This window comes from Sciurus vulgaris, assembly GCF_902686455.1.
Source record: "Sciurus vulgaris genome assembly, chromosome: 3".
Lineage (NCBI taxonomy): Eukaryota > Metazoa > Chordata > Mammalia > Rodentia > Sciuridae > Sciurus > Sciurus vulgaris.
In genome coordinates, this window is record NC_136463.1 from 156327924 (window position 1) to 156342436 (window position 14513).

The following is a 14513-nucleotide window of genomic DNA, read 5'->3' on the forward strand; positions in this document are numbered from 1 at the left end:
TCCAGAATACGAAAAGAACACAAAAAATTCTGTAGAGGAAAAAAAAAAAAAAAACCCAAATAACCCGTTAAAAAATAGATGAAAGACCTTAACTGGCATTTCTTAAAAGAAGACATACATGTGATCCAGCAATCTCTCTACTGGGTATATAGCCAAAGGAAATGAAGTCAGTACGTAGAAGAGATATCTGCCCTCCTGTATTCATTGTTGTACTGTTCACAACAGCCAAGAAACAGAAACAACCTAAGTGTCCATGAAGAGATGAAAAGAAAATGTAGTCCATACACACCACGGAATGCCATCCGACCACAGAAAGAACGCAGTCCTGTCATTTGTAATGTCATGGAAGAAAGTGGAGATCATTATGTCAAGTGACATAAGCCAGGCACAGAAAGACAAGAGCCTCATGATCTCACTCATGCAGAACCGAACAGAAAAAGTTGATTCCAGAGATGTTGAGACTAGAGTGGGGGTTACTAGAAGCTGGAGAGTGTTCCGGGAGGGACAGATAAGAGAAGGTCGACCAATGGGTGCTAAGCTCTAGTTAGATAGGAACAAGAAGTTTTGAAATGCTAAAGCATAGTAGGGTGCCTGTAGATAGCAATAATGTACTATACATTTCAAAAAGCTGGAAAAGATTTCAAATGTTTTCATCAAAAAGAAATGATAAATGTTTGGGGAGACATACACTTAACCTGATTTAAACATTGTATTCAATGTATTCTTGTATCAAAATATCATGTAATGCCCCATTAATGTGTAGAATATGTTTAATGTACCAGTTAAAATACATTTAATTAATAAATATACTTAAATTTCATTGGAAAATGTTTAAGATATAACAGATAATGTATATGTTGAAAACTATAAATAAAACATGATAGCAAGTGTGCAAAAATCTTAAAAGACAGATGGAAAGGAGTGGATGAGATTAGCAACAGTGGATATATTGGGTGACAAGATTATAGGTGAACCTTGATCTAGTGTTTATTTCATCTTTTTCTAAATTCTGTTTTACTTTTATAGTAAGAATAAAAAGCAATACAAATTATGTTTAAAAACTATACACAAATTTGCAAAGTATGGGAATTGTATAAAGGTTAGATCATCAGGAAAAGAGAAAAAAAAAATTACTGGAGAATTTATGAGAAAGCTATTGAGTACAAGACACTAAAGGAGGTCCCAGGAGAGGAGAGTGGAGTGGGTGGGGCTGGTGGAGTGGGTGGGGCTGGTGGAGTGGGCGGGGCTGGTGGAGTGGTTCTTTCTCCAAAGGGCCTGCAAGTGGGAGGGGCAGAGGGCTCCTGGAGGAGCCTGCCATGAGGCTGATTCTTATGGGCTATGACTTAACACCAAGTGGTTTCCTGAGAGGCAGAGCAAGCATGAATTATCAAGGGACTTTTGGTCGCCCATTGTCCCTTTAAGAACATCAGCTATTTTTAAAAAAAATTTTTTTTAAATTAAAAAATTTTTTTCTTCTACTTAGTTGTCCATGACAGTAGAATGCATTTATACATTTTGATAGATCATACATACATGGAATATAATCTCTCATTTTTCTGATTACACATATTGTAGGATCACATCGGTCATGCAGTCATATGTGTACATGAGGTAATAATGTCTGTTTCACTCTACTATCATTCCTTCCCCCATACCTCTTCCCCTCCCTTCATACCTTTCTACCTAACATAAAGTAACTCTATTCTTCCCTATCCCCCTCCTTATTGTGAATTAGCAACTGCATATCAGAGAAAAGATTTGGCGTTTGGTTTTTTTGGGTTTGACTTATTTCACTTAGCATGATATTCTCTAACTCCATCCATTTACCAGCAAATTCCAGGATTTGATTCTTCTTTCAAGTAAAGTAATATTCCACCATTTACCAGCAAATGCCAGGATTTGATTCTTCTTTCAAGTAAAGTAATATTCCATCATGTAAACACACACACACACACACACACACACACACACACACACACACATTATATATAAATATGTATCACATTTTTGGTATCCATTCATCTATTGAAGGGCATCTAGATTGGTTCCATAGTTTAGTTATTGTGAATTGAGCTGCTAGAAACATTGATGTGCTGTGTCGCTGTATGTTGATTTTAAGTCCTTTGAGTATAGACCAAGGAGTGGGATAGCTGGGTCAAATGCTGGTTCCATTCCAAGTTTTCTGTGGAATCCTCATACTGCTTTCCATGGTGGTTGCACCAATTTGCATTCCCACCAGGAATTTATGATTGATCCTTTCCCCCCACATCCTTGCCAACGTTTACTGTTTCTTGTATTCTTGATAATTGCCATTCTGACTGGAGTGAGATGAAATCCACATACATACAGGTATCTCATGCTAGACAAAGGTGCCAAAAAACATTCACTGAAGGAAAGATAGCTTATTCAACAAATGGTGCTGGGAAAAATGGAAAGCCACATGTAAAAAAATGAAATTAAACCCTATCTCTCACCCTGCATGAAACTCAATTCACTGTGGATCTAAGACTTAGGCACTAGAACAGAGACCCTACGACTACTAGAAGAAAAAGTAGGCACATATCTCCACCATGTCATCCTAGGACCTGACTTCCTCAACAAGACTCCTAAAGTGTATGAAATTAAATCAAGAATCAATAATGGGATGGATTCAAACTAAAAAGCTTCTTTTCTGCAAAGGAAACAATCAATAATGTGAGCCTACAGAATGAGAGAAAAATCTTTACCACACGCACCTCAGATAGAGCATTAATCTCCAGGATATATAAAGACCTCACAAAACTTAACATAAAAAAAAAATTACCCAATCAATAAATGGGCTAAGGAACTGAACAGACACTTCACAGAAGATGATATACAACTGATCAGCGAACATATGAAAAAATGTTCATCATCTCTAGCAATTAGAGAAATGCAAATCAAAACTACTCTAAGATTTCATCAGCCATATTTTGATCTCTTTGCTTAGGAAACCTCCTCCAGACATTCAGTGGGCTGAGTCTGTTCAAGTTCCTAGAAGTAAGTTGGGAAAAGCTTGGTGTAGACCCAGCACTGTGTGCTGAATGTTCCATAGGGCTACCTGACGACCAATACAAACATTTTAATTCGTAGCATTTATAACTTCTTTAAACACTTAAGCAGGCATTTCTCAGTTCTTCAGTACAATGCTTGTATTTTGGACCTGGTCTGTTCCCATCTTTTGAGAACTTCTCTTTTACAAGGGGCTTTTTTTTTTTTTTTTTTTTTTTTTTTTGTGGTACTGGGGATCGAACCCAGGGCCTCCTACTTGCAAAGCAAGTACTCTACCAACTGAGCTATCTCCCCAACCCTCTTTCTTCTTATAACACCTTGTTTGTCTATGCTTAAGCCCCTGCTGGATTTCGGGCACCCATTTTTTCATAGCTTTGATACCTAACGATAGGAAATAATTCTCACGAGCCCTTTATGTAGTGACCGAATCACTTTTTCAATGATAAGAAAAGACTTGCCTTTCAAAGAAGCAGCAAAAATCTAAAGTCATCAAAACAATGTAACATCTGGTGTGAAAGTCACCGCGCCTTGTGGTTTGGGTCCCTTGATCATGTGCTCTAAGGAAGTAAGTGAGTTGGGGGTTTCCGTGGATGACGGAGACTCTCGGGCAGTGGCAGGTGTGTCTTCAGTTCACTTCACACTTTGGGTTCCTCAGGGAGGAGGGGCTGGAGCCCTGGCCCTTGTTAGGACAATGATGCTCAGGCTGCTGCTCTTGGCTCTCAACTTCTTCCCCTCGATTCAAGTAACAGGTAAACAATTTTGTTTTCTTCCTCCGCTAGGTTTTCTTTTGTGTCCTTGCAATCAGCATGGTTTATTTTACATTTGAAATAACCTGTGAAATTAGTAGTTTGACTTTAATATGGTAACCTTTAATTTAGAAACTCCCTGATTCTCAGAATACAGAAATGTACTTTCACAAAAGTTCTTTGGAAGTACATAAGCTTTTATTTAGCTACTAGTCGATAATGTCCCAAGAAGTTTTAGCTTACAAACCTTTCCCCCGCTTTAGTTTAAGAAAACTGTTGTAAGCAGGTTTGCTCTGAAAGCTTTGAATTTAGATTGCCTGGGCTCACATCACAGATCCAGTCCTTATTAATTGAGCCAAGGCTGGTATTTAAGTTTTCCAAACCTCAGTTTTCTTAACTGTGAAATAGAAATGATAATAAACCTCATCTTAAGGTCATTGTGGAGATATAATGAAATAATCCATGTGAAATGCTTAGTTGGGTCAATGCTCGGATAGCAAGATCAGTGTTGGTTTTATTACTATTTCTACCTGAATTGAATGCGTGCCAAAATGAATCCTGGAGTCACCGTAGAAGCTGGTACAATGCAAATGCTAACAAGTGAGTTTTCTTTTACTATCAGCTGAAATCTGTTTAGATTAAAATCCTTAGAACCCAGTAACTATGATGAGGAGGATGATACAGCTGACACTTGAGGAGCACCTACTGGGAGCAGCGTCAGTTGTCACACCCAGGAGGCAGTTATCACAGTAAACCTCATTGCAGATCAAGAGACTGAGGGATGGGAATGTTAAGTTCCCCATGGATACACAGGATCCAGTTGTGGGTGGCAGAGTCCAAACCACCATAGCTGGACTCCACAGCCTGTGATCTTGACCCTTAGGCTCTTCCACCCGGCGTGATCTGATTTGTAATTGCATAGACCAGGGTAACTCCACAGTAGAATCATCTCCAGAAAACTACAGTTTGTAACAGAAAAAGCTTGTTTGGCAGGGTGGAGTAATACATTCATTCAATTTGTTCTTGGAGTTTGAAAAGGGTCCTTACTTTGCTCCAAAATTGGACTGATAGGAGTGAACAGGTGTGTTTAAGTAAGGATTGTTATTATTATTATTTTTTTTCCCCTGAGCGATCCTTTGCAGGGCCAGCATCTTCAATTTTCTTTCTATTTATTTTGGTGGCACAGAGACAGCATGACCTGTTTGTGGTGTTCTTAAACATCAACTGTGTGCAAAGAGTATAATTTCCCAACTTGTAGAAATACAATAGTTACATATATCTCTGTTTTTGATGTCTGATATGCCAGTGAACACAAACTGTATATTTACAACAGGTGTTGATATAATGAGAGACATGAGCTGGTGACAGGTTGTGCGTAGTGTCTGGTACCAAGCATTTAGAGCTACTAAATACATTCTAAAAGAATTTTTAAAAATTATTTTGAAAATTTCTTTTCACTTCATGTTTAAAGGATCTTTAGAATTTATTTTAAAGGAGTATTTACAATGTCTTAATTTATTAGCCAGCAAGGGACTGACCAAAAACTATTTACCCTTAGTAATTGCACACAAAATGCTTTTCTGATGTGCTTTGGGAACAACCATCTGTCATCAATTCTTTCACTCTCTTTTGAAGTTTTTTTGGTAAGACTCAAAGCTTTGTATTTTTCCTTTTGGAACATTTATTAAAAGGGGGGTAACTAAAAAAGTAGTCGGAGATTTCACACATGTGGAACATTTGTTTTCTACTTTGAGATACATTTACTTTTGAAAGGCCAGCTCTTTCCTAATAACTTTTAGGATTTGATGCTGTGTGGTCACTAATAAAGTTGAATGGGGTGGGGAGTAGAAGTCATACTTTGAAATGCATCTTTTAGTAAAAAATCTTATAAGAAAGAAGATAATTTCAACATACAAAAATATACAATCCATTCTAATCAAATGCTGCAAAATCTTCCATGTGTTTTTTATTTCTGCATTCACCCTCCATGAAGAAATTATAGATAAGGAAATTCTCTGATCAAAATGGAATTGTCCTCCTTTGCATTGTGAGAAGCTACTATTGTCTGTGTTGAGGTGTGTGTGTGTGTGTGCGTGTGTGTGTACATATAAACAGTTCTTTATTAACATTGATTTAATAATTCTAACTCACTGGTTCACAGCAGGGCTTGAAATACTTCATTTATGATGGTTAAGCCCACCTTACTCTTCATGATTTGGATGGTACTGTAGAAAGTCTTTATGGCTACATTAAAGAAATTATTTAGGAAGAGTGAGGAAACTTGGACAATTTCTTTGCTAAGGCTGCATGTTTTCTATGAGACTTGGATAATTGTGTCTTGTGAGATTCACAAGACAGGATTTTGTTGGCTTTTGGACTGTGAGTCCAATTTGGAACTGCATGGCCTGGATAAAAAGGATTCATGATTAATGGTAGAAGGGGTGTGTATGTGGCTAATATCTGGCATTGTTTATATTTCTCAGGAAATTGATCATTCAGTATGAAGACAAAAATCAGGATATCACCCCTTGTTTTTCCACAAAAGTGTTTCTTTTCATTTCTCCTCAAACCTTAGCAAAAACTGTCAAAATGACCAGTTTGGACACGACTGATCTTTCCAATGCTGCTGCATTCCCAGCTCTTCTTTTTCTGAGAGAAGCACAGAAGGCAGGAAAATGATTGACATTTAATAAAAAAGTCTTATCGGCAAAACAAAGCAATTAAAAACTGTATCTTTAGTTCAGTCTTCAGCAAATGACTTCTCTGCGGTTATAAGAAAAGAAAATAGTTATTTACTGCTCAGAGTTTAGTGTTGCTCTGGGGGCTTGGGAAAGTAAGGTGAAAAAATTAACATTGTAAAATACAATGTAATCAACAGATTGCTGTGTTAACCTGACTTCCAACACACTGCAGCCAGTTTTTCTGACTGTTAAAAAAAGAATTGGGTCTCTTGTTAGTTGAAGTAAATTTGATGGATATTTAAAAAATATGGGCATTGCTTAAACATTTATTTTACTCTACTACTATGACCTAAGATAATAAATTATCTTTTTCTTTTTTTCTTTTGTTTTTTGAGCAACCACCCAGCAAGGGCTTTTACAGCAAGGACTATAAAATTAATATCAATATATCAATTCCAGGAAATTGAATGAGTCATTGCCACAGATAGATTAGAAATAGAAATGAATCTGTGATCAGAACTCTGAAGTGCTCACATGCTATGGGTGGGAGGGGAATCTTGCTGCCTCTCTTTCTTTAGAGGTGGACCCTTCTGTTTCATGTCTTTCTTCTTTTCTTGAGAAATGCCCTATGGTTACCATGTGGCTTGTCCCTTACATGGACATCTTCCTGCAAGTGTTTCCTGCAGGCAGTGTGCTGACATTTATAAAACAAAAAAACTTGATGACACAAAAATCCCAGAAGAAATGCCATTTGTGGCTTATCTAAAACAATAGCTCTTTGTATTAACTAATATGGGCATTTTTGAGGATCACGATTCATTTCAGGCTTCGTAAAACTCAAAGGGCAGGTCCTCTTGCAAAGCACAATTATTTTACGGCAGTTGTTGCAAGGGATAAATCTTTTCATTTCTGTTAAATTATTGTTTGCTTTTACTTCATAGAGGTTGGAACATTTCTTTAGAGAGTTTAGCCAATCATCAGAAAAAAATGACATCTGGGTGGTTTTTGGCTGACTAGAGGAGTCTCTGATTTTCTGTGCTGTGTGAAAGTATCTGTGTGTCTCTTTCTTGGTGATTTCATGGACTCCTTTTTGGTTAGTGTTATGGTATTAGCACCATCACCACTAATAAACCAATCAACCCACAAAAAGCTAAGAAAAGAACAAAAAACCCCAACATACCCAGACCTTTTAGTCAGGATTGTTAAAAGAGAATCTGTCCCTGAAGACAGAGGGAAGGTATCCCAGGTCCTGGCTTGTTTGCAAGCTGGGTGCAGTGGTGCACACCTATAATGTTGGCTACTGCAGAGACTGAGGCAGGAGGATTGCAAGTTTGAGACCAGCCTTGTCAAATTAGTGAGACTCTGTCTTATAACAAAATTTAAAAAGAGTGGGGATACTTAGCTCAGCAGTAAATCACCCTTGAATTCAATCCCCAGTGGGGCCGGGCGGGGAGGTGTTTGCCAAGTGGGTGTCTAACTTTTTGCTTGTTACTCTCATTTTGATGACTCTGAACTCTAGAAGAGAGGTGTGCTGGTTGGGATCAAGAGCTACCCACTTGCTTTCTCTCTGAAAAAGAGTTTCAAATTCTTGGGCCTTAGTAATTCAACTAATATCATGCTGAGTCTGTTTGTCCATCCAAATTATGTGTATTTATGTTCTCTCTGCTAGAGGAGAAGCTTCCAGGTGGTGGAGAATTTCTTATTTGATTTTTCTCTACTCCTTTATCTCTTATTCACCATTACCATCATCTTTTCTTTGTCATCATCTTCATTATCTTGGGGACTTTGGCTGACGAGGTAACCAGGTTAATAGTTCCTGAGGGTTTCATTCAGTTACTCACAGGTTACTTTTGGTCTCTAATCTAATCATGAGCCCTTGTCTGCAGTATCTGAATCACCTCATTGGGTTACAGTCACCACACAATGTACAGATTACACCAGCAACACGTCCCCCATTCTAACGATGACGTATGTTCCCTTATTGAGAATGTAGGTGGGTGTTTGACTTTTTAAAAATTTGCTGAGAAGGTAGAAGTTTGTATACCTCATACACAATACAGTGTTAGATCATCACTTAGCTGCATTTGCAGCCTCTGTGAGACCTGATGACTTTCTTTGATATTGGACACCGCTACTAATAAGGGGTTTGTAATTTAAGATCAGGAAGTTTCCATTTCGGATCCACAGAGTTTCTCACAGAAAGTGGGTGAGAACTGGGTGTATATGAGGAGAGTTTCCTTCTACCCTGAGACTCCTGGGGAACTAAAATAGGGTGTTAGCAGGTTCTGTTTCTTTTTGTGCTTTGACAAGACAGGTCCTCATTAATATGCTTATTCGACAGGTGCTTATTGAATGTCCTCTATGTGCAAGACACTAGTGTGGATTCAGTCTGGATTCTGTGACTGATACAAAAACCTACTTTGAGATTCACACAAGTAAAAATGAGAATTGTGAAATCTTTTTAAAATTTTTTTTCTTTCAAATCAGGACCAGTGTGAATAATATGCTATCCACACTAATTTATTTTATGAAAACAATTATAAACAGAACCATCCAGAGAAATGTGGAATTCAGCCACGTATCTTTAGAAATGAGAGGGAACATAGACATTGCTCAACCTGCAAAAAGTAAAGTTGTGTTTTGATGGTTTCTAGAAGATGCTGATAGGAAGATGACATTGCAAAAATTTTTGGCATTTTTGGATTCTTTTAGGCTGGTCCCATCTTGCATATTCCAACTATCTTCATTTGTGCCCTAACATAAGGCCCCCAACTCCCATATTAGTGCTTTCTTTATTGACTAACCCCTGTACTCCCCCTTTGTGACCTGATTGAAGCCCTTTCTCTCTTAGATTGCCCTCTCTCCCCCTTTCTGCCTATATAGATGCTCCTGTCTTACACTTTTTGTCTTTGGTACAAGATCCACCTCCCTGAGGAAGCTTCTCCAGGATACTTCTGCCTTTATTGCAGACTCAGAAGAGGAGTTCCTATGGGGGTGTAACTTACTTTAACAAATATTTATTAAACCTCTCTTGTATTTTAGTGTCTATTGGAGCCTGAGGAAATAGAACAGAAAAAGAAACATAAAGTCTTCACACACAAGTATTGTTTATGTAATTAACTGAGTTCTCTCTGCTTTCATGGGCTTTACAATTTAGTTGAGAAAGCTACATATAACAACACCTGGAATTGGATAAGTGATAACATTAGGCATCCCCCTACCACCCATGGCTAACTGATGCCTTCATGACTTTGCATATATTATTCTTGCAATCTGGAATGTTCCTCTACCTATCATTTGAAGGTCCTTTTTGGAGACACTAAATGGCAAATTAAGGGATTTCCTTATCATTCAAAGCTCCCAAAATTGTTACTGTGTGCGTTGACCATCCATTTTTTTGTTTTCTAGAAAACTATGAGCTCCTTGAGGGCAGGATCATGTCTTATTCATTCTTATATCTTCAGTATTAGGCAAAATGCTGCAGCATGTATGTACTCAACAGATATTTGTTGAAGAAGGAAATGAACAAACTAACCCCAAAATGAGGAAGGCTGAAAGAAATATTCTGATAGGATTAACGTAGGACAGTAAGTCTTTATGGAGAGTTCAGTGTTGAGCAGGACTTTAATGGTAGACAGGATTTGAATGGATAATATTATTAGTGAAAATTGCTAACTAACATTTCTTTTGTACTTACATCATACCATTGTTCTAGCTGACGTTTCCTGTATTATTTCATTTTCTCCCAATTCCTGTGGAGTAGTTACTATTGCATAGAGAAGAAAACTGAAAAACTGAGCAGGCAGAGTAATTAGCTTGCAACCACAGCTGGTAGATATAGAAATCCAGATTGTCTTGCTCCAGGTCCATGTTCTTACCGATGCTATGTTGCCTGAGGAAGAAGTCATATTAATAAGGAAACTAAATCAGGAACGTTGTTCAATGTTCTTGGAACAGATGGCAAGTCAAGGGTATGGAGGCCTGGAGAGAAAGGATAAGATTAAGCAGGGGTCTTAATGCTGATAAAAGAAGTTTAAACTTTATTTTCAAGGCATTTTGAAGCAGTTGAACTGGATAAGAAGAGAGTATTTTGGAATCCTTATCTTTGGAGGATGGAGTTGAAAGGAAGGGTTGTAACTAGAAAAGCAGCGAGTTGAATTGAATCTGGAAAACAGCTCTGGTTAGGAGTCAGCTGAAGAGCCAGAGGAGGAGACAGAGAATGTGGTAAGAAAGGGAGGAGGGGGACATGCCAGTGAAATCAAGGGAGGAAAGTGGCAGGAAGAGACTGGGTAACAGCGCTGAATGAAGGAGGGAAAGAGGAGTGAACAATGGCTTGAGAAGGAGGCCAGTGAGACTCTGGAGTGTAGGCAGAGCCATGGGGGAAGGAAGATGAGACTTAACAGGGTTAAGAAAACGTGGCGTGGGTCAAAAGAGAGACAGCAAAAAGAAGAAGAGATGGATAGATATGGTGAAGATGATTAGGAACTTAGGTCACCTCCAGTGCCTACTGTGGTATTTTATACACAGTCAGTATGTAATAAATGTTTACAGACTGAATGACTTCATTGTGTTTGTCATGTGGAAGGAGCCAGTGCTGGACTTGAGTGTGTGTGTGTGTGTGTGTGTGTGTGTGTATGTGTGTGTGGCCTTGCAGAACTGGAGAGGGAAGGCTAATAGGAAAGAAAGGAGAAGTGGGAGAGAGAAAGGAGGAGGGTAGGAGTAGTTTTCACAAGGAGATGGGAGTATTAGAGATAGGAGGCCAAATCTCAAAGAGGGAGAGGAAGAGAAGGACTTACAGGGGCAGAGATATGTTGGGGTGAAGCTAGGACAGGTGAGTCATACCACGCTGGCAGACCCGAGACTGAAGACTGCTTTGTTAAATGTGTGTTCATGTGTCCAGTTCTCTAGGGATTGGTTCTAGGGTTCTGTGTCAACCTCTGTCAACAAGGCCAGTGGGATAATGCATACTCGACTCTGAGGACTTAAACTCACGTGTACTTTAAATTTTTGCTTGAGCACTCGTAATTGCTCGACTCGACTGGTTTGACCTCAGCTCCTGGCTGAGATAACAGGGTCATGAGGTTCAAACCAACCCTGCCCAAACTGGGCAGGGCTCCATTTTCCAATGAGGGATGTTAATCTCAGCATCTCCCTGTATTTTTTGGGACAAGGATGTGACTGCTTGACCTTGGCTTTGGGAAAATCAAGTCTGCTGATTTTCTGTCTTTTTTTTTTTTTTTTTTTTTTTTTTTTTTTTTTCAGACTCAGATGTTAAAGCCAAAAACTTCTCAAGGAAGGGAGACATGATTAGGAGCTTTGGCCTGTCATACTGTGACTCAATTTTTTTAGGTCTCAGTTTCCTCATCTGATATATGAAGGGATTGAACTAGAGGATATCTTAAGTCTATTATTTTGTCTTAAAAATGCTTCTAAAGTTTAATTTAAAAATGCTAGCTTTTTTATTAGCTCTAACATGGCAACCCACCCACTTTACCCCTCTGTGGATGCTCTTATGGTTTAATAGTACAAATACAAAGAATTGCAAGACAGTTATCTCTGAAATCGATTAGAAAGATGGATAACCATGATCTTAGATGCTAACATGCTTAGAAATGACTGCAACACTTTGGGGGACAATATTGCCCTATCTCTTATTTTCCTATGCAATATTAAGGTCTATCACAGTAGTTATTTCCAAATTTCTGGGCCATGACACTTACCTAGAAGATTTTGTATATGCCAAAGTGGTCTTGAGCAGGCTCTTCAAAGATGTAAGATTTAGAGAGAATGGAGTAGACAGGAAACATGTACTGTGTCCTTATAGAGTGATTTTGAATGAAGGCTCAGAATAATGGTGGCTCAGGAGGAAAGTACGGTTCCCAAGTTTGGTTACTAGGTTAAACTATATATTCAGAAAGCAATATACAAATAGAAAGGATCACTTTATATCTCTGAGTTTTCTTTTGATTTGTTAACAGAACTACTGTTATAATATTTATGTGGGAAACTATAAACCCTGCTTATGTACCCTTTGGATTACAGGTAACTTTTAGAATAATAAAATTTGATTTGGAGATGGTTCAGTGGCTTTTGGTATGGATCCATTGTGGGTTAGGATTATCCTTTTAGATTATACTTCTAATATTAGGGGATGAGAGGAAAATTGCCCACATGTGAATGGTAAGGGCTGGGTGAAATTGCACACAAATTCGTCTGGCTGAGCATGTAGGAGTTTCAGTTTTAGGGTGCTCACACCCTGCATTACTGGGCTGTGTCTCTGAGGGGTAGGGATGGATCACAGAGCAAGCAGTGACATTTTAGCAGTTTTAAGATTAACTTTCATCCTAAAACAGATGACTCTCCAATGTATGCTTCTACCTCTGACTAGCTTCCTTCAACTTTTTTCCAAACGGATTTCCTCTCTTACCTACTTTTGTCAGCGGAGTCTCCGCTCTCGCACTCACCCAGTCTATGAACTCCTAGTCAGTTTCCAATCCTGTTCACCACCAGTCTGTGAGACTGAGTGCCAATGTCTTGTCCACCTCTTACAGCTCAGCTGCCACCTCCACTGCTCAGGTCTTACAAGCTCATGTGGATGCTGCAGTAGCAGCCTCCTGATTGGTCTCTCCTGGCTTCTGACCTTGGTCCTTGCTGCGGTGCGAACCCTCCTGAAGAAACACTAATCACACACCATGGATATTCTCAACATCTCCGATGTCTTTCCTAGTAAAGTCCATGTGTCTTTTCGTGGCCTTAAAGGCCCTCAGCAATTGGTATCAGCCATATTCATCTATTTCCCCCTACATAAATAAAATGCTCTGCTAGTTCTCAACAAACACTTAAACTAAGGACATTTTCATAATCAGCTTGTCTAAATTTTCCCCAGATCTCAGGGCCCAGCTAAAGGGTAGAGCCTACAAAGGTTTCCAGAGTCACCCCATTTGGAAACACAGCCCCTTCCATGTGGCTGCCAGTGAACCTCTCTAGGGTTCATGTACCTTCCATGGGTCTGGAGTGTAGCTAAGTTTGTACCTGCCTTAGAATTTCTCCTAGGGTGATGCAGCTCTGTGGTTTACATCCTCCCATCTCCTCAAAACCAAGCACATTAGATCCCATTGTTAACTTGCTGAATGAATGGCTCTGTCATTGCAGGAGTCAGAATACCAAAGAACAATTCTCTGACAACTAATCAAAATTTTTTTCCAGAAAGTATTCATTGATTACTTTGATAACTTTTTCTCTCAGAAATGAATGCCTGAGGTCTAAGTGTTCAGATGGAACTTTTTCCTCCAGAAATATCTGACCTCTAAGTTACTTTCTGATAGTTGCATGTAGCACAATAATATTTTAAAAGGATGAGGATGAGTGGTCCTCTACACTATAGTGTCTGTCTATGAGAGAACACAGGGTTAAGGCTCTGGTTTAGGTCTAGAGCTGGCCAAGAGCAACTTCTTGCTTAGTAAATTTATTGATTAGGCTTCGATTTTTATTGTTACTTATAATCAACTGTCCTTGTTTGAATTAAAGTTACTTTAGATTTTGTTTAAAAATCTTATGTTCTGTTAATAAGAGTTAATGTGCTTGATAAAGTTGATAGCTGGGACATACTGGATCTTAGATGGGGCTGGTTAGTTCTTCTGACTCTCTCAACAGATGTCTTGCTTGCCTCCTCTATATAATTCTCTTTCCTTCTGGTTCTGTTAACTTCCTCGTTGCTTCATCCCTTCAGACCTAAGGGTGGTCATAACTTTGCTGCTACAAGCCAGAGGTGGTCACCCATTATGTCTTGTACCATAGCTGTTTCCAGTGTATGCACTGTAGCATTGATATCTCCACACCTTGACCAGTCATCTTTCATAAATAAACCCTCCCATATTGCCCAATTTTGAGTATGCCATCTGTTTTCTGTTGGAATCCTGAATGAGATTATATGCATACATATCATGCTTTCTCAAAGTCTTTTTTTTTTTTTTTAGACTTTCCTTAAATCACTGTTCTTTGTGAACATTGGGAGAGTTTCAAGATAATAATCAACTAAGAATCATATGAAATGACC

At 38.7% G+C, this 14513-nt stretch overlaps 1 protein-coding gene across 1 annotated transcript in view; it reads left to right on the forward strand.

Annotated features, from left to right (window-relative positions):
- The first annotated feature begins 3630 nt into the window (after positions 1-3630).
- The window catches only part of CD28 (CD28 molecule), a 33095-nt gene continuing 22212 nt past the window's right edge, over positions 3631-14513 (forward strand). The window contains exon 1 of the mRNA XM_079130704.1: positions 3631-3779. Within this exon, the coding sequence (XP_078986830.1) occupies positions 3722-3779 (58 nt within the window). The 5' untranslated portion in view covers positions 3631-3721. The remainder of the gene's footprint in view (positions 3780-14513) is intronic.